This window comes from Scyliorhinus canicula, chromosome 2, assembly GCF_902713615.1.
Source record: "Scyliorhinus canicula chromosome 2, sScyCan1.1, whole genome shotgun sequence".
Classification (NCBI taxonomy): domain Eukaryota; kingdom Metazoa; phylum Chordata; class Chondrichthyes; order Carcharhiniformes; family Scyliorhinidae; genus Scyliorhinus; species Scyliorhinus canicula.
This window is the reverse complement of record NC_052147.1, coordinates 181082556-181108992: the sequence shown is the minus strand read 5'-3', so window position 1 is coordinate 181108992 and position 26437 is coordinate 181082556. Positions and strand designations below refer to the sequence as shown.

The 26437-nt window shown below is 45.4% G+C and overlaps 1 protein-coding gene across 4 annotated transcripts in view; it reads left to right on the top strand.

The window, feature by feature from the left end:
• The window catches only part of myo1b (myosin IB), a 336645-nt gene that overhangs the window by 90823 nt on the left and 219385 nt on the right, over positions 1–26437 (top strand). For all 4 annotated transcript variants that reach the window (XM_038789125.1, XM_038789124.1, XM_038789122.1 and 1 more), the window contains exon 4: positions 15135–15229. In XM_038789125.1, coding sequence (XP_038645053.1) covers positions 15135–15229 — 95 coding nt within the window. The remainder of the gene's footprint in view (positions 1–15134; positions 15230–26437) is intronic.

Here is a 26437-nt window from a genome sequence, read left to right as displayed (position 1 = left end):
GAAACGGAATTATTGGCAGAGACCAAAGACAATGGCATTGGCCTTCCTGATATTTAGTTGGAGGAACCTGGTGTTTAACTGGTACAAGATGGCTGACAAACTGCGTGACTAATCAGAGACAGTGGAGGGACTGAAAGGGGTGGTGGTGAGGTGGAGAGTTTCATCAGCATACATATGGAGCTTGACATTACGTTTTCAGATAATGGGGTGAATTCTCCGTTGATGGGATTCTCCATTCCACCAACAGCGCACCCCAGCCTGCGTCTTTCCCGGCAGCATGAGGTGGCTAAAAGGGGAAATCCTATTGGCCAGCGGCAGGAATGGAGAATCCCACTGCCAGCGACGGTGCGCCGCTGAGAAATATGCTGCTGGGGAGGCGGAGAATTCAACTCAATGTTTCTGAGTAAACGGGAATTAGTAGTGGGCCAAGGATAGATTCTCGGGGAAGTCCAGGGGTGAAGGAATGAGAAGAGAAGGCATTGCAGGTGATTCTAATGCTTTGCTAGATGGATACAAATGGAACTAGGCAAGGACAATCCCACTTAGCTAGATGATGGGAGGATGATAGTGTTGTCAGCTCAGCTGCAGAATATTTTGGTGTGATCACATAGCATGCTTTTTGTGCCTTTATCAAGAGTCGTTTCAGTGCTCTGACAGGAAGAAAACTCATTGAAGAGGTTCAAACATAGAAAAATAAGGAAGATAAATTGAGGGATGTAATGCATAAAAGTTTCAGGTTTCTTAGTATCCATCGCTCAGGCCTGAAGATAACATTAAAATACACACACAACCTTAATGATTGGTCCAGCGTAGAAATCATGAAGTAGTGATTTTTCACAATACTATCAGGCTCATTCAAACTTGAGTGTTAAAAATGATAATTTGAAACTTGATCAAGTTTATCTTTGTTAGTTGATCAAGAGCATAAATTAGATTTAGAAGGTTTGAGGAGGGGAATGGTATCTCACCACAGCAATGGAAGGGAAGCAGTGTGTGTTTACTCCATATATGTCCCAGATTGTAACAGTGTGAATAGGGCACTAATTAAATCAGAGAGTGGGTATGTCAATGTGAATAAATTTATTAAGTGAAGGTAAGCACTCCTTTCCTGTAAACTGAGATGTTAATCTGCACTGCAGCCCTAATGCATACGTGATAATAATGCATGAATGTGCCACTGTCTTCAGTTTAATTTTAGGAAGGAGTGTTTCAGAATGCCTTCCTATAATGTTGCTGCTTACTGCCTTGTATTGTTATACTGCCACCTTAGGAATCCATCCTGTTTATGCCATGGGGCAGATTCCACAGGATCAATGTAATTATCAAACTTTGAGAGCTGAGTTTTTCAGTTTTTGCTGCAGACTTTCCCTCTGTTCGTCCAGCACTCTGCTGCCCATGTGTTAACTCACAACAAATCCAATTTGCCTATCGCCTTTGTGCTCACTGGCCTTCGATGGCAACTGATCAAGCAGCATCTTGATTTTATAATTCTCATCTTATTATCAAATCCCTCAATGGTCTCGCACCTTCCCCTGGGCCCATTGCTGTAATCTTCTCCAGCCCCATATCTCTCTCGGGTAACTCTCTCATCACTCTGGCCTCATGGGTTTTCCCATTTCTAATTGCTTCACCACCTGAGGCCATGCCTTCAGTTGCCTAGGCTCCAAACTCTGGAATTCCTTGCCTAAACCACTCTGCCTCACTACAATGCTTTCCACCCCTCAGGCACTCCTTAAAACTTACCCCATTGAGCAAGCTTGGTTACCTGACTGAATATCTCCTGATTTGGTCTGGTGACTGAATTTGTTCTATAATGTGCAGCATCTTGGGATGTTTTATTACATTAAAAGTGCAATATAAATATGTTGTCTTATTTGAAGTTTGTGGAAGAAAGCCACAGAGGCCAGCAGATAGGAAACTGAACGTTGCTTTGTTATCTGCATCTCAATGCCAGGACTCTGCAGATGTGAGTCCACTAAACTTAAAATGTGCAAACTTTCAGTTTCTGGATTCGATTTTAGAAATATACTGGGCAACCAGCTCAAGAACTGGATGGCCTAATCCAGACCAGCCAGATGGGAGCAGGCCCAACCCCAAGGCCATATATTACGTTACCTCCCTGGTATGTGCACCAAGTACCTACTGGGGAAAATGCTGCAGGATACAATTAAGGAAATTTACGATAACTTAGGGCTACCACCGGTCCAATTTAGAATCAGATTTTTTATTTTTAAGTGGGCGATCTGGTGATTTCGAAAATGAAATAAATAGCAGACGTTAAGTGAAAGTCTGTTTTTCTACTCCTTTGTCTAATATGTGTGACGGCATTATTAAGACTTTTGATAAACTTTCATCGGGAAATTTCAGAGTTCTGATCATGATCTTATCCACTGTCCTGCCCCAGGTCTGGTTTTTAAGTGACAAAAATGCACTAACTCTATGTATCAGGTCGGAGGTCAGATTCCTGCTTGGAGGCACAGTCCAATCTATTTGGATTGGAGTTTACTGTGGATTTGTAAAAACGTAACTGAAATAAAAAACGAAAGTTCTGGAAATACTCAGCAGGTTTGGCAGCGTCTTTAGAACAAGAAACAGTTGTCATTTCAGGTCTGTGACCTTTTAGCAGCAATTGGAAACATGGGGTGGAATTCTCCCATTTTGAGACTAGGTGCTTTGGCGGGTGGAATGTTTCCCGTTGCAGCAGCCGGCAGGAAAATATGCAGAGTGATGGCCCCAACCTCCTTAATTATGCACCTAGGTGTTTTGCGCCATATTCCATGGCAGGGCAGGTCTGGACGATGTGTTGTCTGCCGTCCTATCCAGGCAGCATATTGAAGAGGAGGTGCCTAACATCGTTGACTAGCTATTGCAGAAAGAAGGTGGACCTCATGAAATTGAAGACGGATCTCCGGGAAAATTCTGAAGCTGGTAGATGGACCCCCTCCAGGACACTGAATCTCCGACCCACTGCTGTGGTGTCCCAGGGTCCAGGGTTGCGGGCTGCCTCCATCCAGAACTCCAGAGGCAGCCACAGGCAGAGTCCTGGTGAGTCCCGACATCTGCATGCCATGTTCCAAACGTATTTCATGCTGGTGAGTTATCCTGCCAAAATCGTGGAGCATTTGAAACAAGTGGTCGGGCCTCCACCTGCATCCCATGCAAGTGAGGTTCCCTTTTGCTTCTGGCAGATTTTCCGACCAGCCATGACGGGCACCAGTGGATGATTGTGCTGCAAATTCACTCCAGTGTGAAACAAAATTTTGGTTCTCCCGCCATATTCCACCCCCCCCCCCCCCCCCCCCCCCCCCCAACCAAGCAGCCATCAAGTCCATCGGCGGGGGCTTGGGTTAAATCCACCCACAAGTCTGTTTCTCCCTCCACAGATGCATTCGGCTGACCTGCCGAGATTTTCCCAACGTTTTCTGTTTTTATTTCAGATTTCCAGCATCTGCAGTATTATCCTTTTGAACGCTATATTGATAGTAAAAATTCAAAGACCAAAAAGTTGAGAATGGGCTCTCATTTGATAAATTCAGTTGCATAAAATATTGAGGCTAGTGTTTGGGCCAAGAGAAGATTTGGTTCTTTCACCTATGTTAAGTACCTTTACGTCAGGGATGCGTTCAGACAATGGGCATGATTTTTATCTTTTGTTGAAACCAATGCTTTCATCTCCATTTAAAGTCCAGCAATAAAATTGCAAAGAAGTTTGATTTTTGAAACCTGAACTACCAACCAATCCTAAGCCGCCTCCAGTAAAGCTCCTTTAACTTTCCTCAAGTAGCTCACAAGCCAGTGAATCAGTGTAAATGTCAAAGTTCAATACTCTGGCAGCCATGGAATTCGCAAGTGACTAGGAAAAGTGATTTGTTTTTGGAAGAAATTCCCAGCCCACCTACACCATCTGACATGTGCTTTGGTCTGACGTAGACGTCCTGTCTTTTCTCCAAAGACAGCCATGGGTGCAGTGGTTCAAATTACCTTCTGTAAAATCCGATGGTTATAGATGTGCTAATTATTTAATGAAAATGTTCAAGGCTTTGGTTCAATATATTTTTGTCACAGCTTTTGAACGGTGTTGGATAATTATTTGATTAGATAATAATTTACAGAGCTTTGGGGAAAAGGTGGAGGGGTGGGACTTTGTATGATTTTTTAAAAAATGTCAGTAGATATCAATACTGATACTGTTGATTTTTTAAAAGCGTGATGTGATAAATATGCTAGTTTGCTTGTTAAGCAATTATTATGTTGTTTTGTGTAAGGTCTGGTAATGTGTCTTCAGTAGGCTGGGATCAAATATTGTGCTGTCTTGTTTCCTCCTTAGCTCATTGGAGTTGCTTGCTGAGGTCAAATAAGTCCCTTACTGGAGCCTGAACATCAACCATTGATCTTTGTTGAGAGCGAGCAGAAGAAAATTCTGTGCCATTCTGTGATTAGACAGCTAGGAATCCATACTCATGGTGGCTTTTGTATCACCATGTGTAGTTGGGTGTTTTGAAGGTCATTCAGCTGATCAATGGTACTGTACAACCATTTGACTGAGTCTATTATATGATGCCTCCTACATGAGACGTTTATTGGGAGAATAGTTCATTAAACTGCTTTGGCCAAAGGAAAAAAGAGTGCTGAGCGCTGTCAGAAATAACAAAACATATTGCAAAAGGTTAATCTTCATTGTTTACTGAGGGGCTTCATGGGATTAGAGTTAGGATCTGTAACTTTTAGAGAGGAAATGGCAGCACTGAAAAGGAGAGGAATCCTGTGTACTGATGTTCTTCATTGTATTAGCCTTTCAAAAAGCAGAATGAATGCTGTTGATGTCATTTTCATCTCTAACAAGTAAAATCAGTGTTGGGACCGCAATTGTTTACAATTTACGTAGATGATTTGGAGTTGGGTACTAAGTGTAATGTGTCAGCTCGCAGGTGACACTAAGATGAGTGGCAGAGCAAAGTGTGCAGAGGAACTGAAAGTCTGCAGAGGGATATAGATAGTTTAAGTGAGTGGGCAAGAGCCTGGCAGATGGAGTACAATGTTGATAAATGTGAGGTCATACATTTTGCTAGGAATAACAGCAAAACGGACTATTATTTAACTAGTAAAAAATTGCAGCATGTTGCTGTGCAGAGGGAACTGAGTGTCCTTGTGGATGAATTGCAAAACATTGGTTTGCAGATGCTGCAGATAGTTAAGAAGGCAAATGGAATTGTGTCTTTCATTGCTAAAGGGATAGAGTTTAAAACAGGGAGGTTATGTTGCAGCTGTATAGGGAGCTGGTGAGGCCACACCTGGAGTACTGTGTCCAGTTTTGGTCTCCTTACTTGAGAAGGATGTACTGGCACTGGAGGGTGTGCAGAGGAGATACACTTGGCTGATTCCACAGTTGAAAGGATTGGTTTATGAGGAGAGACTGAATAGACTGGAACAATACTCATTGGAATTTAGAAAATTGAGGTGGGATCTTATAGAAACATAAAAAATTATGAAGGGTATAGATAAGATAGAAGCATGGAGGTTGTTTTCATTGGCGGGTGAACTCGGGGCATAGCCTCAAATTAAGGGGGAGCAAATTTCAGACTGAGTTGAGGAGGAACTTCTTCACCCAAAGGGATGTGAATCTGTGGAATTCCCTGCCCAGTGAAGCAGCTGAGGCAACCTCATTGAATGTTTTTAAGGCAAAGATAGATTTTTGAACAGTAAAGGAATAAAAGGTTATGGTGCGCGGGCAGATAAGTGGAGTTGAGTCCACAAAAAGATCAGTTGTGATCTTATTAAATGGCGGTGCAGGCTCGAGGGCCAGATGGCCTACTCCTGCCCCCAGTTCTTATGTTCTTATAAAGTGAGGTAGATTTTATGATTTGTTACAAAAGTGGCATGTGTATATATACAAGAAACTATTTAATTATACTTTGCATTTGTCAGTAAGACTATTTACTACTGATACATGACATATGAGATTCAGTTTTGTATATGTGAGAAACAGCCAGGGAAGAAGGAAGGGAATCCACGAGTCATGGTGGTATGTGTGGTTTTGGTGTGTATTACAGTTTCCAAGTGAGTGATTGGGGCAGATATTTAGTTGCATACACAAGATCAAACTTGGGGAATGAAATGGCTCATTTGTGTTGTTCACTAGCTGCAAGGGAACAGAGTAGCAGAGTAAAAGTAAATAACTGATATAAACTGACACTAACTTGTTCTGGCAGTATGAGAGACTTGACCATTGAAATAATGTAAGTGCATTGATATATTCTGTGCACTGGCATCACATTGTGGAACAAATGTTATTATCTCTAATCTTGATTTCAATGAAAGCCTAGTGCAACAATATTAAAATGAAAACTGCAAGTGTGCGCTGCTGCTACTGTAATATGATCTTGCCATGTGCCTCCACATAGTAAACCAGTAATACCAGACAGTTTAAAAAAAAATTTAGAGTACCCAATTATTTTTTCCAATTAAGGGGCAATTTAGCATGGCCAATCCGCCAACCCTGCACATCTTTGGGTTGTGGGGGTGAAACCCACGCAGACACGGGGAGAACGTGCAAACTCCACACGGTCAGTGACCCAGGGCCGGGATTCGAACCCAGGTCCTCAGCGCCGCAGGCAGCAATGCTAATCACTATGCCACCGTGCTGCCCAATACCAGACAGTTTGACTGTTTTAGTAACTATCTACCGTACTTGAATATTTCCCTATAAGGTTAATACCTGCGCTTAGGGGTAAATAAATGTTCTCCAACTGAAACTTCAAATGCAACCAGGCATTGACTTTTGTATCCAAGATCCTCCTGTTAACAAAGTTTCAGTTGACAAGGTCATGTTTTGAAGAGATGCCGAACCAACATCTGGTATGGCTTTTTGAGATAATGGAGGAGATATCCTTTGATGATTTCCCTGATCTCTGCGCATACCTTTGGGGGAAACTCTGGAGTAATGATCTAAATGGCAGCTTTAACTGCTTATGCTGCTTTTGCATGGATCAGCTGATCTGAAGTTACAGTGGGGCTGTCTGAAAACGCCACCAAAATTCAACAATTGATTGGATTGGTGAATTTACCTTGTATGTACTGGACAGTCAATTGACCAGCAATTCATTTCCCCAAAAAGCTTCTTAATTCTGCTCAAAGAATGTACATCCATGAGATTCAGCATTCTAAATTGCATTCTCAGAAGCTCCACATCAAGCAGAATTACTTCAGGAATGGCTACCAGTCATCAGGTTCTGTAACTGTGCCAAAATGCTACTTTAGTGTTATTAATAAATATTTTAATGGTTTTGCCATATTAAAGGTTGCAAAAATAATGATACGATAGGTGGCAGAGCAGATGGTCAGGAACCAGATTTTAAAAAGTTTTAGATCTTTCAAGTAACTGGGTAGGTGGCAGAAACAATGTCACGTGGATAAGTGTGAAATAATGGTGGACGGGAACGTGGAGAGTTTCCCGCTGTGGAGTTACACAAGAACACACGCCAAATCTTCCGGCCTCGATCTAATTAATTATGCACCCGGGGGTTTCGTGCCATATTCCATGGCGGGCAGGCCTGATAGCACTTAGCCTGCCTTCCTGTGGGGCGCAATGTTGAAAAGGCACCCAATATCGTAGACCCACTATTGAAGAAAGAAAGTGGACCTCCTGAGAAAGAAGATGGATCTCCAGGAACATTCTGGGTGCCATCCACTGGGTGTTCTCGCCAACGGGATATTCCAGTCCCACACCGACGCTAGGGCTTCCCAGCAATGAGGAATGCAGTCACCGGGAAATCCTGTCGACAACAGCGGGGCTGGTAAATCTTGCTGTTGGGCTGCCTACGTCCCGCAAAACACGCGGTGGGTTGTTTGGTAAATCCCGCCCTGTGAGGCTGGAAAATGGACGACCTCCAGGACTCCAAATTTGTGAGGTCTTCCTGCAGATGCTGCCCTAACCACAGCTGTGGTGTACCAGGGCGCAGTGTTGCCAGCGGCTTTCATCCTGAACTCCGGAGGTAGCCCCAGACATTTTTCGGGTGCATCCCAACATCTGCACGCCACTTTTCCTAATGTGTTTCACACTCGTGTGCTTTTCCATTGGTGCGATGAAGAATCGGGCATGAGTGGTCTTCATCTGCGGGAGGCGATCTGCCACGATGGGCACCAGTGGAAGATCTCATGGGAAATTCAGGCCAGTGTAAAAAACAATTTTTGGGGATTCTGCCAAATTCTTTCTCTGCATCTCGGAAGGAATGCAGCCTAGATTTACCAATACGAGACCCATGGACTTAAAATCCACGTGAGGAGAGGTTAAACAAACTGGGGTTGCATTTCTGTAATTTAGAGGAGTAAGTGATGATCTGATAGGTATTCAGGAGAGCAGGTAGGGAAGAGAGAGACAAACTATTTCTCAGGGGAGTCTAAGGCTAGAAGGCATGGTCTAAAAATTAGAACCAGATCTTTCAGGAGTGAAATTAGCAAACGTTTCCATGAGCAAAGGGTGGTAGAAGCTTGGAACTCTCTTCCATAAACTGCAACTGTAGCTAGACCAATTGTTTATTTTGAGATTTTGGGGCAGAGGTGGGGTATATGGAGTTAAATTAGCTAAAAGCCATCATCTCGTGGAATAATAGAAAAGGAGCGAGGAACTAATCGGCCTACCCCTGTTCTTCTGCTCCTACATTCTAAGATGAACATGAATTTGGCCATTTATCCAGAACTCGCCTTCAGCCCTTTCACAGCATCGGTTTGTGTTTTTCCCAGCTATTTACTAATCTGACATGGGGGGTGTGGTCACTTTGTGGTTCCACCTCTCTGGTTTGAAAGACACACTTTAATCTCTCTCACCAAAACTAGAGAATTGTGCTGGTTTAGGTCATGGTATTAACCGCATGAATATTGGCAATTACCAGTGAGAAAATGTCATGTTGGAGTCTTTCAATAACAGAATGGAAAGCTTTCCTTTTATTTACAGCTATAAAAGTTATTTTCAGTCAACATCTGAACTGTGTGTTAGTCAGATAGGTGTTTCAATTCTCTTCTTTGCCCTGTGGTGCTACTTGTATTTTCCCTGGTCAGACTTTGTTGCCGTGTACGCACGCACACACACCCAGCTGCCACCATAATAAATCCCTCTTCATTTACATGCTATTGGCCTGGTAAATTCTTCACATCCCACCTCAAATATATTTGTTTTCTGGTTCCAAATCAACCTGTGATAATGGCTAATTTGTTTAGATATGGGTTGGCAGATAAATATCGGCCACGTCCCTGTGGGGAAGTCTTCCTTAATTTTTTCAAATTGGGATCTTTCACATGCACCCGAGTACAGATTTGGTTTAACACCTCACTTGAAAGACGGCACCTTTGACAGTGTAAGACTTCAGTATTGCACTGAAAGGCAGTCTGAGTTAAGACTCTGAAGTGGAGGGCGGCATGGTGGTGCAGTGGTTAGCACCCCTGCCTATGGCGCTGAGGATCCGTGTTCGATCCCGGCCCTGGGTCACTGTCTATGTGGAGTTTGCACATTCTCCCCATGTTAGGTGGATTAACCATGCTAAATTGCCCCTTAATTGGAAAAAAATAATTAGGTACTCTAAATAAATAAATAAATAAATAAATAAATAAATAAATAGTAGAACTCAAACCCACAACCTTCTGACTTGGAGCTGAGACTGCTGTCACTGAGTCATATGCTAGAGAAAATAAGTGACCCCCAATGGTGCAACATTAAATTATCAGCAAAGTATGGTACATTGTGGGTACTGGGACACAAACTGCATCCACAGTTCCAACCATGCCAGCTGGTTCCTGGCTCTTTGAGAGTAGGGGAGGAGTTACAGAGGAGAATTCAGGCCTTCCACACAGCTGGAGACAATCATCATGAGTCACTTGACTGCACTAATTAATTTTCTTATCACCTGACTAATGATCAGTCATGTTGGAGGCCTGTGTCCAAGTTGCCTGCAAATCCTTTTGGTGAGGAGAGATTACCTAGGGAAATGAAAAATGAACTCACTTATTGTCACAAGTAGGCTTCAATGAAGTTACTGTGAAAAGCCCCTAGTCGCCACATTCCGGCGCCTGTTCGAGGAGGCTGGTATGGGAATTGAACCGTGCTGCTGGCCTGCCTTGGGGAAGACTATATTTTAAAATGGGCTCCTTGTGCCACTCCCATCCGAGCCACCACTGCTAGATAACTTGAGAAAGACTAGTGCTATAGAAATGGGCTACAAAAAAATGCGACATAAATCAACATTGCTAAACCAAGGCTACTTCTGCATTTTCTATTTATTTTGCTAAAACTGACGAGTGTAATTAATGTTCTTGGACCTTCTCATGGGAGCTGGATTATTTGTGGGATATTTGGTTGGCCTGTATAGAAACAGACTCCTTGTTGACAGTGGGGACTTATTATTAAACCCATGTAGTGGTTTGAAAAAACATCAGGGAATGAGGCTGTAAATATACAACGGAATACAGCAATTAAATAGTGGATCTTATTCGGGGGCAGGCTGTTCAAATATCTCTTTTCCCCCCCTTCTTTGTAGTTGCTGATTTATTGTACAACATTTCTGACGGTTAGGAATGTGGGATTCAAATACTTTGTTGACATATGTTAGGGAATGCAGAAAGATGGCAAAATGCTACAGCTGTCTATGGTGCTCAGCATTTCTGTGATGCAATTTTTTTTTTTTGACTTGATGGCTGTGACTTCCCAGCATCTGAACTGGATCAGACTCCGCCATTTTGATGCTCTCCACCTGCACCCATTTCCTGCAGGTAGTGACCGACAACATGCAATGTGCTTGCCTATTTAAAGCATGTACAAGCTGTTATGTCCCTGTCACTCGAGGGGTAGTGATACTGGTTACCATGGAGGCATGTCCATTCCTTGTGCCACTGCTCGTAGAGACGGCAATAGCTCCACCTGACTTTTTAAATTGTCTGAAGGCTGTTAGTTAAAACATTCCTCTAGGCAGCACGGTAGCACAAGTGGATAGCATTATGGCCTCACAGGGCCAGGTCCCATGTTCAATTCCCTGCTGGGTCACTGTCTGTGCAGAGTCTGCACGTTCTCCCTGTGTCTGCATGGGTTTCCTCCGGGTGCTCTGGTTTCCTCCCACAGTCCAAAGACATGCAGGTTAGGTGGATTGGCCATGCTAAATTGCCCTTAGTATTCAAAAAAAGATTCGGAGGAGTTGTTGGGTTAAGGGGATAGGGTTGAAGTGAGGGCTTAAGTCGGCCGGTGCAGACTCGATGGGCTGAAGGGCCACCTTCTGCACTGTATGTTCTAATGCCTGCCATCACCAGTGTGCTGGGGAAGGCCTTTGTGGTATTTTGCAGTCATGGCCTCTTGTGGATTATTCAGGGGGACTGGAGATGTTGATGAATTCCAATATTGGTTTATTGCGTGGCCATTACTTCACATCACATACCGTGGGCAGCATGGTAGCACAGTGGTTAGCACTGTTGCTTCACAGCTCCAGGCTCCCAGGTTCGATTTCCGGCTTGGGTCACTGTGCGGAGTCCGCACGTTCTCCCCGTGTTTGCGGGGTTTCCTCTGGGTTCTCCGGTTTCCTCCCACAAGTTCCGAAAGACGTGCTGTTAGGTAATTTGGACACTGAATTCTCCCTCAGTATACCCGAACAGGTGCCGGCTCTGGCAACTAGGGATTTTTCACCGTAACTTCATTGCAGTGATAATGTAAGCCTACTTGTGACAATAAAGATTACTTTACTTTAAAAAGACAGAAGTTGACCTATCACAACACACTCTTTACACAATTTCATAATGTGCAAATTTTAACTGTCTGAAAAGTGTTAATCCCACATGTACTGTATGAAATTAAGATTTGAAATAGTCCTGAGAGTCATTGAGATCGATATTAGAATAACTCCCTTTACTGTAGAGTGCACTCACCCGTTTCTAGCTCAGCCGCATACTCCCGTCTCTCCAGAACAATTTTTCTCTGACTCCTGCTAACATTTTATTCCAGTTCCTGGCCTCTCCATCTGCTGCTCCCTTTTTTCTATAATGAGTGTTTAGAATGATTACTTTTAACGGTAGCATACTAAAAATACTCATGACTGTCAGATAAAAGTTTTCATTTCCATCCTATATATTATGTAGAATATAAACCTTGGTCTCCCATTCCCTGAATCTGTGGTCCACACTGGTCGCAGTGAGTGAAGTAGGGAACGCCCATTGATAAAGTCCCACTATCTGGGAAGCTGCATTGAATCCCACTGACAGGGAAAATTGGGCTTCAATACTATGAGGTGTCAAGCCTTCCGGTTAAGGCTAACAAATCAGCACGGCTGATGCTGGGGCCAAATGAGGGACGAATGACATTGGTGACTCGCCTTGCTTCCCACCGTCACGAAAAGCGATGAGGGTCCTGGGAGTGAGATGTCCTTTGATCATGCACGTGTGCAATTGGAGGGGAACCGATGGGCTGTTTTCTTTGGAAAGTTTGTTTTATTTCAAATTAGGAAGTTAGCTGAATAAAATGAAAATACTGCGGATGCTGAAATCTGAAACCAAAACAAAAAATGCTGGAAAGGCTCAGCAGGTCTGGCAGCATCTGTGGAGAGAGAAAATCGAGTTAACGTTTAAAGTGTGTATGACTCTTCTTCAGACTTATTTTGGGAAATTCGTTGCATATTTTGAGGCTGGCAAATATGGTATTCTTTAGGTTAATTTCAGTTAGTACTTGTGGTGATTATGGAAGCTACAAGAGACAGAGCATCTGCTACCATGTCATCTTGTATCTTGGGAGGATAATGGTAGCTTTGTGCGGCAGTCATGGTGACTTTGTGCGGCTGTCTCTTCTAGTTTCTTCCAGTAAGTAAGTCTGCACACAAAATTCTCAATAAGACAATGATTTAGCTCTTTTTAAATGCAGGATTCTACGTTCCCAGTAATCAATTAGTTGTAACTGCTGACATTTTGCACTGAGTAATAGAAATTGCTGCTTATTTGTAACTTAATGTTCGACTCTGGGTTGTATGTTTGGAGCACCTCTGGAGCCAAGTGAGGTTGGAGACCGTCTAAAACAATAGCACCAGGCAGCGTGCCAGTTTCAAGATATGATCACTGGTGTAGGACGAAGGTGGGAGAGAAATCCCGCTGTCCTCCCGGTGAGGCCTATTAAGACTTGCAAAGCTTGGGAAGAGCTTGTCAAGATTGGAACTTCAGACTATCAAAGGGCCTGGCAGGTTACCCGCACCTTCTGAAACCAACAAACTGAAGGCAGGCAAGAGACAAATCAGTCATAGCTACCCCAGGGTATCACCCCAGCCCATACAATGGTCAGTGGGGTAAAGGGAGACTGAGCATAAGGAAAGGTAGTACACATGGGCTGCACAGGTGGCAAGGAGAAGAGACGCTCTGTGCCCAGGCTTTGAACAGGGTTGGCACAGGGTTCACAGCAGCAGAGGAGCAGGGGGCAATGCTGCCAAGGACAGTTAGGCAGCTATCTGCTGAGAAGAAGGCTCAAGCTGACAGACTTTGGACCCAGTGGTGATAAGGGGCAACATGTGCTGTAGGAAGGGTAGAATCCCAGGCCTCTGGAGGTCACAGGGGAGGTAAAAGGGGCAGGAAGACAATGGAGACCAAACCTTCAACACAGGATTTGGTGGAAGACAGAGCTATCTGGAGATAACCACTGCTTAGTTCACGAGTACTAGCCTCTTGGTCATCACTCCATCATTGGTGCTCATACTTTCAAGTTGCCGAGGCCCTGAGCTCTAGAATTCCATCCCTAAATTTTGCCACAGCTCTACCTCTCTGGCATCTAATTCCTTAAAAACTCCTGTTTTGACCAAGCTTTTAGTCATACATAGATTTACAGAGAACATACAGTGCAGAAGGAGGCCATTCGGCCCATCGAGTCTGCACCGACCCACTTAAGCCCTTTCTTTCCCCCCATCCCCATAACCCAGTAACCCCTCCTAACCTTTTTTCGTCACTAAGGGCAATTTATCATGGCCAATCCACCTAACCTGCACATCTTTGGACTGTGGGAGGAAACTGGAGCACCCGGAGGAAACCCACGGAGACACGGGGAGAACGTGCAGACTCCGCACAGTGACACAGCAGGGAATCGAACCTGGGACCCTGGCACTGTGAAGCCACAGTGCTAATCACTTTTGCTACCGTGCTGCCCTATACCTCCTTCTGTGCCTCCGTGTCACATTTGTTTTGACAAAATATTTCTCTGAAGCTCCTTGTGTTGCTCTACTACTGTACAGTGTTTTTAAAACTTTTATTACGGGGACCCAATTTTACCAACTGTCCAACCTTCAGGACCCAACCTGGCTGACCTTCGCGGCCCATGCCAGCCGACCTTGGCGTCCCCCGCCGGCCGACCGTGGCGACCCTCGCCGGCCGACTTTGGCGTCCCTCGCCGGCCGACCGTGGCGACCCGCGCCGGCCGACCGTGGCGACCCGCGCCGGCTGGCCTTCGCGGCCCGCGCCGACCAACCTGCGCAACTCACCATTTTCTCTTACCTTGGTTGCTGTGGCCTAAAAAGGAGCAAATGGTTTTGGGTTCCTTTGGCCCTAGTACACGAACTGTTGGATGACGGTGAAGCTTCCGGAGTCGGAAAGTATGGAGACTCCATCTGACTAAAGTTCTGCATTTTTTTCCTGTAAAACTTTATCAAATAAAACCCCCCCCGACCTTGTTAAAAAATAAATAAAATGAATAAAATAAATGAAAAAAATTAAATAAAATGAATAAAATAAATAAACCCCCCCCCCCCCCCCAAACGTGTAAAACAAAAAGCTGCGACTGTTTGAAAAAAAAGTGGTCGCACTGCGCATGCATGCCGATGATCTGCCATTTTGAAGACTGTTTGCAGCCGCCGTTATTACAGCCGGCTGTGTTGCGCGCAGATTTGCACGATCGGGAGCGCCGCGACGGATGGCTCCACGACCCTCCCAACACCCGCCCGCGACCCACCCGCGGGTCGTGCGCCCGAGTTTGACAATGCCTGCTCTACTCTATTAAGGGCGTTATATCTATTCAAGTTTTTGTTGATTGAGGTTGCTCACTGCGGAACAGGACTTGCCATTTTTCCCTCGCGTCTGCCAAAAAGTTTGAAGCATTTTTAAAGATTTCAATTTTTACAACAAATGTATTATTTCCACAGCTACGCTTTAGCAGATGAAGCTTACAGATCTCTACGCGACCAGGACAAGGATCAATGCATACTTATCACTGGAGAAAGTGGCGCCGGAAAAACAGGTATCAATGCATTTTATCTTGTTAAATACTACAAAGTTTTGGCAGAGTTGGTTTACTGAGACAAATGGCAGCAGCCCATAAATTGATTTTGATTGGTGGCATTGTTCAGTCCCATCAGCTGTGACTTTGTGTTAACCCAGTGTAGGTGTTTTAGAGACGACAACGGCATCAAAATCCTTTTGAGAGAAGCAAGTGACAACACCAACACCAGACCCATTTGCGTATTACCCTCTGTAATTGTTTCTCTGGAACCCAAATGGATATCTACCTCTCCAGTTCCGCCCCCACCCCCCACACACACACAAACAGATGCCTACTTATGTGTTATAAGTAATATTGCCAATTGCTCAGAGTTGCTGCTGTTGAGCTGGTGCATAATACCTTACCAGTTACTTTATTTTATTTTTAATTTCTTTTTTATTATTTATTTTTTGGTATGTGTGTGCCCTTCTCTTCTATCTATATATATATATATATATATATATCTTATTCTGTGTACATAACGGTAAATATACTTTGTTCAAAAACCCAATAAAAAACATTTATCAAAAAAAGTGTAGGTGTTTTAAACAATTAATAGGTTTAGGAGGATAGATTTATCACTTTAAAGTTTGCACTAATGGGGGAGACCACAATTGGGGATCCAAATATAAGATAGCCATTAATAAAGCCAATCAGTATACAGGGAATATGGGCGGGATCTACCAATTACGTTGGACCTGAAAAGCTGCATGCACAATGTGGCCGGTAGATGCCAGGAGATCCCACTTACGGGATCTACTCGGCTCGCCAGGCCTTGTGAGATCTAATGCGATCTAGCGAGACACCCCAATGTGAATCCCGCCCATTGTAGGTGGGATCACTTTCTGGCAAGTCTGTATATTAGAGTGAGACAGCTAGTCTCACTCTAAGATGAGTTCCTGAGATGTAACCAAGTGGTGGGAACTAACTCCCTTGCCTTGGAGACCTTTGGAGAGCGTTGACCAGTACTGATCTCCACAAATGGGGACTAGATGGAACAGCACTCGTGGGAGTATGCCAGGGGATTGGAGGCCCTTGGGTGTATGCCCTCTAGGCAGGGTGGTACCCTGGCATTGCTGGTGCCACCTGGGCACTCTGGCAGTGCCCCATGGATGACAGCCTGACACTGCAAAGGTGTCTAGGTGGCACTGGTATAGCACTGCCAAGCTGGCATTTTTTGCACGGTGGTGATTGGTCTGGGGTGTGACGGGTTCAGGGACCTCCTTGTAGTGAGTTGTGGCTTTGGGGGGGGGGGGGGGGGGTTCGGGGTCATGTTGGGACACGAGAGATTGGGACCCTCAATAAAAATGGTGTCCCAATCTTTTGCTGCTCTGAATTCTGGAAAGCGGCACTCCGCTGTGCAGAAAACGAGGCTAAGTGCGACCTTGTCGGGAAGTTTCTCGCAGAGGCTCCTGATCTGCCAGGATGGGTGTTGGATAGTGTTGGGAAAAGCCCGGCTAATTTCACATGCTACGGGACTCTGTCCCATTTGGGTATATCGCCCCCTATGTTTATCCTCAAAATCTTTTTATAATATGACACCTGCTACTACATGAAACAGCTGAGGTGAACACAAAAATGCTTTTGAAGGGAAGATAGCCAGGTACCTGAGTGAGAATAGAAGGATATGATAAGGTTTGATGACGTAAGATGGCAAGAGATTTGTGTGGAGAATAATCACCCTGAGCAAAACGCTTTGAGCCATTCACAAAATCCATGCCCCACCCCTTCCCCACAACCCCCACCCCTTCCCCACAACCCCCATGTATCATTCTGCCTCATATTGCTGTTGATAGGACATAAAGATTTGGTAGAAACTTATGGCTGGTGCTCGGTGCAAAATCTGAATCAAGACTCTCCATAATTAAGTGCATGCTGTGTAAATATTTATTTTTGGGCGTTTAAACATTTTACTTGAGCCCCACCCAGCCAGGAACCAAGGCTGGGCTGGGGAGGGATCAGTCAAGGTTGCTTCTCTTTGAGGTTGTGGCAGTGACATGATTTTATTTTTAAATTCCTCTCCCCAAACCCTTTCAAAGACTGGTGCTTGTCATCTACTTAGTGTCTCCGGATGGCAGAATGGCTGAGATCACTGATAAGTTTTTTTTTGAGGCGTTAGCAGGGAATAGGGGTGCACCATGGAATAAAAATTACTTTTTGAGTGTTTTTCATAAAGGTTCTGTGCACCCATTTAAATGTTAAAAACATGTTGAGGGTTGAAACACGGTGGTTTATTTGAAGTAAAAACAGAAAATGCCAAAAATATTCAGCAGGTCAGGCAGCATGTGTGGAGAGGGAAAGAGAAAAAAGGTCAATCAATGGTTTTTCGGGGCAGCACGGGGGCGTCGTGGTTAGCATACTGCCTCACGGCGCCGAGGTCCCACGGTCGATCCCAGCTCTGGGTCACTGTCCTTGTGGAGTTTGCACATTCTCCCCTAATCTGCGTGGGTTTCGTCCCCTCAACGCAAAGATGTGCAGGGTAGGTGGATTGGCCACGCTAAATTGTTCCTTAATTGGAAAAAATTAACTGCATACTCTAAATTTGAAAAAATACATCAATGGTCTTTCTTCGGAACTGGGAAAAGTTTGAAACTTTAAGCAAGATTGTGTGTGGATGGGGGGGTGGGGGGATGAGGGGTTTGTGTGTTTGTGGAGGGGGTGGTTGTGTGTGTGGAGGGGGTGGTTGTGTGTGGAGTGGGTTGTTATTGTGTGTGTGGAGGGGTGGCTGTGTGTGTGGAGAGAGTTGTGATTGTGTGTGTGGAGGGGGTGGTTGTGTGTGTGTGTGGAGGGGTGGTTGTGTGTGTGTGGAGGGGGTGGTTGTGTGTGTGTGGAGGGGGTGGTTGTGTGTGTGGGGCGGGGGGGGTTGTGATTGTGTGTGTGTGTGGGGGTGTGGGGCGGGGGGGGTTGTGATTGTGTGTGTGTGTGTGTGTGTGTGGGGGGAGGGGGTTTGTGATTGTGTGTGTGTGGGGCGCGGGGGGTTGTGATTGTGTATGTGGGGCACGGAGGTTGTGATTGTGTGTGTGTGTGGGGCGGGGGGGTTGTGATTGTGTGTGTGTGTGTGGGGCGGGGGGGTTGTGATTGTTTGTGTGTGGGGCGGGGGGGTTGTGATTGTGTGTGGGGGGTTGTGATTGTGTGTGGGGGGTTGTGTGTGCATGTGTGTGTGGGGAAGGGGGGGTTGTGATTGTGTGTCTGTGGAGGGGGTGGTTGTTTGTGTATGTGGGGCGGGGGGTGTTGTGATTGTATGTGTGTGAGGGGGGTTGTGTGTGTGTGGGCACGAGTGTGCATGGATGGGGGGCGTTGTGTGTGTTTGCATGTGTGCGTGGATGGGGCGGGGTTGTGTGTGTGGAGGGGGTGGTTTTGTGTGTGTGGAATGTGGTTGGGTGTGCCTGGATGGGGGGAGGTTGTGTTTGTGTGGGGGGGTTTGTGTTGTGGGGGGGTTTGTGTGGAGGGGGGGTTGTGTGTGTTTGGATGGGGGTTGTGTGTGTGTGGATGGGGGTTGTGTGTGTACAGGGAGGGTTGTGTGTCTGTGTGGGGGGGTTTGTGTGGATGGGGGTTGTGCGCGTGCGTGCGTGTGTGTGTGTGGAGGGGGGGTTGTGCGTGAGTGTGGAGGGGGATGTGTGTGTGGAGGGGGTTTGTGCCTGTGTGTGAATGGGGAGGTTGTGTGTGTGTGTGCGCGTGGAAGTGTGTGATGGGGGGGTGATGGTATTTGGGTGTGTGTCTTGGGGAGTGGGGGTAGTGTGTGTTGGGGGGGTTAGTGTGTGGGGGTGGGCAGGTTAGTGTGTGGAGGGGTGGGGGCTGGGGTCTGGGCGTAGTGTGTGCAAAAGAGTCGATATTCTTTTGAAATCGTTGATTGTTTCTGCTTCCAACACCCTGGTGCAGGATGACCAGGTCCATTGGAGGAAATTAAGGGAGAGCCTGCAAGGAGGGCCCAAGGAATGGGGGCTCCCCCAGAACTTTGCGAGCAGGAGGAGGATCGGGGCTTTAGTGCTGCCATAGCTATTGGAGCAAGCAAACAGGGAGGGGAATGATAGGTGCCGCACATGCATGACATTTAAAGGTCTGAGTTATGGGACAAACGACATTCTGGGACAATGTACTTGAATACAGGGATGATCCCATAAAATAAGGGCATGTTGGTCACTCTATTTTCATGCAGAACAGGCTCCAGGCCATTGCCACATGCTACATACAAACGTTTTTTCTCATGTCTCCTAGCCATCTCTTTCCCAAGATATTGGGCGTGATTGAATCGTAAAGGCTGCCGTGGAGCAGGCCGTCGGTCGTCAAGGCCGCACGTCAAGCGTCACGGCGGCTGATGCGGCCGATGACGTCAGCCGCCCATGCGCAGGTTGGACAACGCCACCCCGGCATTGGTGTCTTTCTCCTCTGCCGCCCGGCAAGACATGGCGGCTTGATCTTGCCGGGCGGCGGAGGGGAAAGAGTGCGTCTGTTTTGGACGCTGGCCCGACGATCGGTGTGCACCGATCGCGGGCCTGTCCCCTCCCGAGCACAGTCGTGGTGCTCCTGTGCCAATCGGGCCTCTAGATGCCCCAAACGGGCATCTGGCGCCCGTTTCACGACGGCAGCAAGCAGGTGTGTTTGCTGCCGTGTTGAAACGGGCGTGAAGGCCCAGCCGCTCGGCCCATCGGCCTCGGAGAATCGCCGCTCGCCGTAAAAAACGGCGAGTGGCGATTCGTGGTGTGGTTCGGACGTGGGGGGGGGGGGAGAATAGCGGGAGGGCGTGAAAATGTCGGGAGGCCCTCCCGCTATTCTCCCACCCGGCGTGGGGGGCGGAGAATCGCGCCCATTAAATCTGTAGTCCTTGTGCTATCAGCTAATGAGAAGAGTTTCTTTCCTTGTCTACCTTATCTTTCTTTTTTAAATAATTTAAAGTACCCAATTCATTTTTTTCCAATAATGGAGAAATTTAGCATGGCCAATCCGCCTACCATGCACATCTTTGGGTTGTGGAGATTAGACCCAGGCAGACATGGAGAGAATGTGCAAACTCCACGTGGACAGTGACCCAGGTCCTTGGCACCATGAGGCAGCAGTGCTAACCACTGTGCCACGTGCTGCCCTTTGTGTACCTTATCTAAATCTATAAAAACTTGTACATCTCTATCCAATATCCCCTCAATCTGCTTTGCTCTCAGCCCCAAACTTTCCAAAATTCCTTGCAACGAAAGTCCCTGTCCCCAGAGCCATTCTGGTGACTCTCCTCTGCATCCTCATGAGTTCCCTCACATTTTCCTACAGTGTAGTGACCAGAACTGGGCACATTACTCAAGTTATGGCCTAACCAGAGCTTTATATAGGTTCAGCATAACTTCCCTGCCTTTGTACTCAACACCTCTATATATGAAGTCCAAGATCCCATATGCTTTGCTCAATATGGTCTGCTACCTTCAAAGATCGATGCACATGCATCCCCAGGTCCTGCATGACAATGAGGTTGGTGGCACAGAGTCAAATGCCGGGTTAATGTGACAAGTAAAGAAACAAAAGATGTGTCGCGACGAGGTGTGAATGGCAGAGTGCTGAACAGCTGCCGTTCAAAAGCGAATATAAGGAAAAAGCAGGAGTAAAACTGAACGCGCAAAAGAAAAGCAAACAAAATAGGAGCAGAGATTGCGGTCTGAACTGTTTAGCAGTGAGACAGGAAGGCTGTAAAGTGCCTAATAATTGGAAGATGAGGCGCTGTTCCTCAAGCTTATGTTGAACTTCATTGGAATACAGCAGTAGGTCGACGATGGTCAGGTCAGGTTGAGAACAAGGTGTAGAATTACAATGACGGGCAATCTGAAGCTCCCTCCATGGCCTTGGACATCACTGTAATCCCCTCTCGACCTACAACCTTCTGAGCTATCTGTGCTCTACCAATTCTGGTCTCTTGAGAGCCCCAATTTTAATAACTCCCTATTATTCAATTGGGGAGTATGGAGTGAGGCACTGTGTAGGGTAAACGGGACATCTTGTGCAAGGATGAGCCTGATACAGTTTAAGGTGGTGCACAGGGTGCATATGACACAGGAGATAATGAGTGGGTTCTTTCAGGGGGTAGCAGATGAGTGTGAGAGGTGTGGGCGGGGGCCAGCGCATCACGCGCACATGTTTTGGGGTTGTGAAAAATTGTGAAGTTTCTAGGCGGGAGTGTTTGTGGTCCTAGCCAGGATAGTGGAGGAGGAGGTGAACAATATTTGGGATTTGAGAGATGCTGGAGCTTATGGGGAGGAGGAAGGCCAATGTCATGGTCTTCACCTCTCTGATTGCATGGCGAATTTTGCTGGAGTGGCGGTCGGCATCGCCCCCGGGGGTTACTGTTTGGTTGGGTGACCTATATGACTTCCTATGGTTAGAGAAGATAAAGTATGAGTTAATTGGCTCTTCAGGGGGGGGTTTGAGAAAAGATGGGGGATGTTTATAACCGTGTTTGAGGGGCTGTTCATTGCAGGGGTGTGAGGGGAGAAGTGGTCACGGTAGCATAGTAGTTAGCACTATGGCTTCACAGCGCCAGGGTCCTATGTTCGATTCCCAGCTTGGGTCGCTGTCTGTGCGGAGTCTGCACATTATCTCCGTGTCTGCGTGGGTTTCCTCCAGGTGCTCCGGTTTCCTCCCACAGTCCAAAGATGTGCAGGATTAGGTGGATTGGCTATGCTAAATTGCCCTTGGTGTCCAAAAATGGTTACGTGGGGTTATGGGGATGGGGTGGAGGTGTGGGCTTAGAAGGGGTGCTTTTTCCAAGAACCGATGCAGACTTGATAGGCCAAATGGTCTCCTTCTGCACTGGAAATCCTATGAAAAAAAGGGGGAAAAATCTGTGCAGACTGAACAGTTGATTGTTGGGAAGATTGATTCCCGGGGCGTTTTTTTGCTGTAACCTGTTTTGATACATGTTTGCAATAAAATATATATTTCTTAAACTCCCCATTATTGATAGCTGTGCCGCCAATTGCCTTGACTCCAAGCTTTCAAATTCCTCCCGAAAGCTTTCTGCCTCTTTACTACTCTTTTCTCCTTTTTTGATGGTTTCTAAAAGCCTATCTGTTCAATCAAGCTGAAGCTCTGATAAAAGCAAATTACTGTGGATGCTGGAATCTGAAACCAAAGGACAAAGTGCCGGAAAATCTCAGCAGGTCTGGCAGCATCTGTAGGGAGAGAAAAGAGCTGACACTTTGAGTCCAGATGAGCCTTTGTCAAAGCTGTAATATCTTTTTGCGGCTCAGTGTAAAATTTTGCTTGGTAATCTTTTGGTGAAGTCCCTTGGATGTTTTACTAAGTATAAATTGTTAATATAGAACTACAGGATACTCTTGAATGCTTCAGAAAGCTAGAAAGGGATTTAGCTTAAAGTTATTTCTATGTCAGCACAACGTACATAATATAGAAATTAGCTGATCAAAAGGTTTTTGTATGCATTTTCATTAAAGTTCCATGCACTGAGCACATAACTTCTCAAATGCTATCCTGTCATTAAGGTAGATTAGTCAAGGTCACTGATTTACAGTGCTTAAGTAAGTCGAATTGCATTTTTATTCCATGAGATTCTGGACTTTTTTAAACCAGAGTTTTGGGGATCATATTCCGAATTCCATCAATTTTTCCCATGAAAATCACAAATAGTGGTCTTGGAAATTATAAACATTGGTTATAGTGGGCATGTTGACAAGGTTCAGTTCTGTGTTCCAAAGAGGTAAATTTTCAATTTTCCTCTCGCATTCCCTCATTCCGTTTTCCATCTCCCCTCCCTCTCTCCATTGAAGATGTTCTTTAAAAGCTACCTCCTGGTCTATGCTTTGGTCACCAGTCGTGATGTCTCCCATTGTGTCTGTTTCGTTTGGTTGGAGAGAATGCACAAACCTCCCATGAACCCATCCATCGGGTCCTGTGCGTGAAAGACTCCGCAGATTGCGTGTTGGACTTACCAGCCATCTCGGAACTCATCAAACAGGTCATCCTCGATCCCAGGGACTGTCCAAGAAGGATAATGATCATGCTCCTGTGAAGTGCCTGAAGCCATGTTAAAGGTGTTCTATAAATTCAAGTTGCTGATGGGTGCCCTCTGGTATTATTTTGTCCTCGTGCCCATTATTCAAAAGTGGACCTTGATGGGTGGATGCCAGCAAGCTCTTCAGCTATGGGTGCCAGCACAACCAAGCCAGATCTGACCGTGTTCCAAGTGTTAGCACCTCCAGCATGAATAAGGGCGGCACAGTAGCACAGGGTTAGCACTGTTGCGTCACAGCGCCAGGGACCTGGGTTCAATTCCCGGCTTGGGTAACTGACTGTGCGGAGTCTGCATGTTCTCCCCGTGTCTGCGCGGGGTTCCTCCGGGTGTTCCTGTTCCCTCCCACAAGTCCAATGATGTGCAGGTTAGGTGGAATGGCCATGCCAAATTGTCCTTAAGTGTCCAAAAAGCTTAGGTGGGGTTACTGGGTTACGGAGATAGAATGGAGGTGTAGGTTTAAGTAGGGTGCTCTTTCCAAGGGCTGATGCAAACGCGATGGGTTGAATGGCCTCCTTCTGTACTGTAAATTCTATGATTCGATGAATCAGTGCCGAGGATGGGAAGCCTGTTCCATTTCACCCAAGCCAAGGACACTGAGATTTAATATAATCATAGTCTATTGCTGTCCCGCCTGAGATTAGGTAACATAGTAGAGATCTGGTCCACATCTGGAGCGATCCTGTTCTTTTGTGGTTTACCACCTCACTGTCTTAACTAGCTGAGTCACCAAGTTAGTTGGTTTTTCCTCAAACAAGTTGTGCGATAGATTTTCTTTGCAGCTGAATTCTTACTGCCGATGTAGAAAGGAATGGGTTGATGGGAAGTGTTTTATTTTTAGCTCAGGCGCCCAGCTGGAATTCAAGTGCTTCTCAATTTGCATCAACTTTTAGAATAGAGTTTGTGAGAATTTGAGGGAACTTTATTACCAGATGTTCATTATTGCAAAGTTTTTTTTTTCCTTATGTAAGAATCCTTTTCTTGTCTAATTGTTAAATGTTCAGCGCTTGCCCAAGTTTATTGAACGAAAAGAAAGGCTATGGCGCTGGAAGGAAGTGTACTTTTTTTGTTTAAAAAAACCACAAACATAAGAAATGTTCGGGTTAATAGAAAGCCAGCTGGATATCATCTCCAGATGACAAGAGACTGACTGTTGATGAAACATTTGTACAATTCCGGGAGAATAGATGATTCCTAAGAATTGGAGTCCAAAGGGTGGCTCCTAGGATATTAATTTTTATACCAGAAGCTTTGTAACCTAACAGATTATGGCAATAACCTTCAGATTATTAGTAGCATCTTGTGATATTCTTGTATTCTGGTCAGAGTTTAATAATTTTCAGTAGCAACCCAAATAGAACGAAAAATGCAAAGTTGTTAGCAGCATTGAATTAGCAGCTTTGGCTAAATTTCAAATTCATGCTCCTCATTGGCCACTTAGAATTAATCCTTTAGGGGCAGCTAAAAAACACTCAAAAGTGAGTGAAATAAAAAGGCTACTTGTGGTGAATATATTTTAAGTTAATTTATGGATGCGTAATTGTTCCTGGGAACATTGCGAGGCCAACCATAAATTCATATTCTTTTACCTTCGGATGGCACAGTGGTCAACACTGCTGCCTCACAGCACCAGGGATCTGGGTTCAATTGCTGCATTGGGTGACAGTGTGGAGTTTGTTCATTCTCCCTGCGGGTTTCCTCCTGGTGCTCTGGTTTCCTCCCACAGTCCAAAGATATGCAGGTTAGGTGGATTGGCCATGCTAAATTCCATCTTAGTGTTCAAAGATGTGCAGGTTAGTTGGGGTTATGGGGATAGGGTGGGGGAATGGGCCTAGGTAGGGTGCTCTTTCAGAGGGTCGGTGCAGACTTAAAGGCCGAATGGCCTCCTTCTGCACTGTAGGGTTTCTAATTCTAATTCTAATTCTAATCTTCTTCGGAAGGATTTCTACCTGAATCAAAGAGAACCATTTACATAGAATCACATAGAATTTGGAACAAATGCTAACATTTACGATTCACACAAGCCTCCTCCCATCCCTCTTCTTCTGACCCCATCAGTATATCCATCCATTTGCTCCTCCGACTTGTGTTTGTCTCTCTTCTCCTCAAATGTATCTACGCCATTCACCTCAACTACGTTTTGAAAAATTCATTAATGGGATGTGGGTATCACTACCTTGGCCTACATTTACGGCCCATCCCTAATCGCCATCAAGAAGGTGGTGGAGAGTTGCCTTCTTGGACAGCTGCAGCCCATGTGGTGTAAGGTACACCCACATTGCTCTTTAAGGAGGGAGTTCCAAGATTTTGCCCCAGTGCCAGTGAAGGAAGTACTTGTGATAGTGAGCGCCACATTCTTACCACTCTTTGGGCCACGCAAGTTCTTGTGTATTCAGATCCTTTTATGTTTTCTCTGTTAGGATCCTTTGCTGAGACAAAGTGCATGGTTACCCAAGGTACAGGGTGGTTGAAAGAGATCTGACTATTGAAATAATGGCTCAAAGGCCTATAAATATGCAGAAGGAAGTCAGCAAAGAAATTCAAATGGAAACATCTGAATTTTGCATTGCTGAGCACTTGACAAATGGAAATTGGTAACCCGGATGCAAGTAATTTTCCTCGCCCTATTGTGCCTGAACTTGGAGATTGACACATGTACTTTTACTACAAACAGGAACCCCTGCACAAAGCTAATATTCTGGGACTAATAAAATTTGCATGCTTGAATACATACATTAAATCTCTTACTCAAATTTAGAATCAGTTACAAGGGAACTTCCTGCGTTGTGCAGGAAATGGTGGAAACAAACATCGTCATCTCAGCTCATTTGCTTCTCGACAAAAGGCTGCCGTGGAATGATCTAATTGTCAACCCCCAGACGGGTTCACACAGTTTCCTGTCTGGTAATATTATTCAGCTCAACAAAAATTGAGCATCATGATTAGTGTGTTGGCACACTGAAAGTAGTAACTTTTTGCTCTGTGCCAAAAAGAACCCGGCATTTATTGAGTTTATTTGTCCTGCTCTACGACAGAGAAAATATCATTGTGATATTTTTCATCATTTATGGTACACTTATTACAAGTTTGAAAGAAATTAATTTGATTTTTGTGTTACGAAATGTCGTAGAAAATGTGTTTCAGTTGTGTATAAAGAAAAAAAAAAGTCAATGTCACCGTCC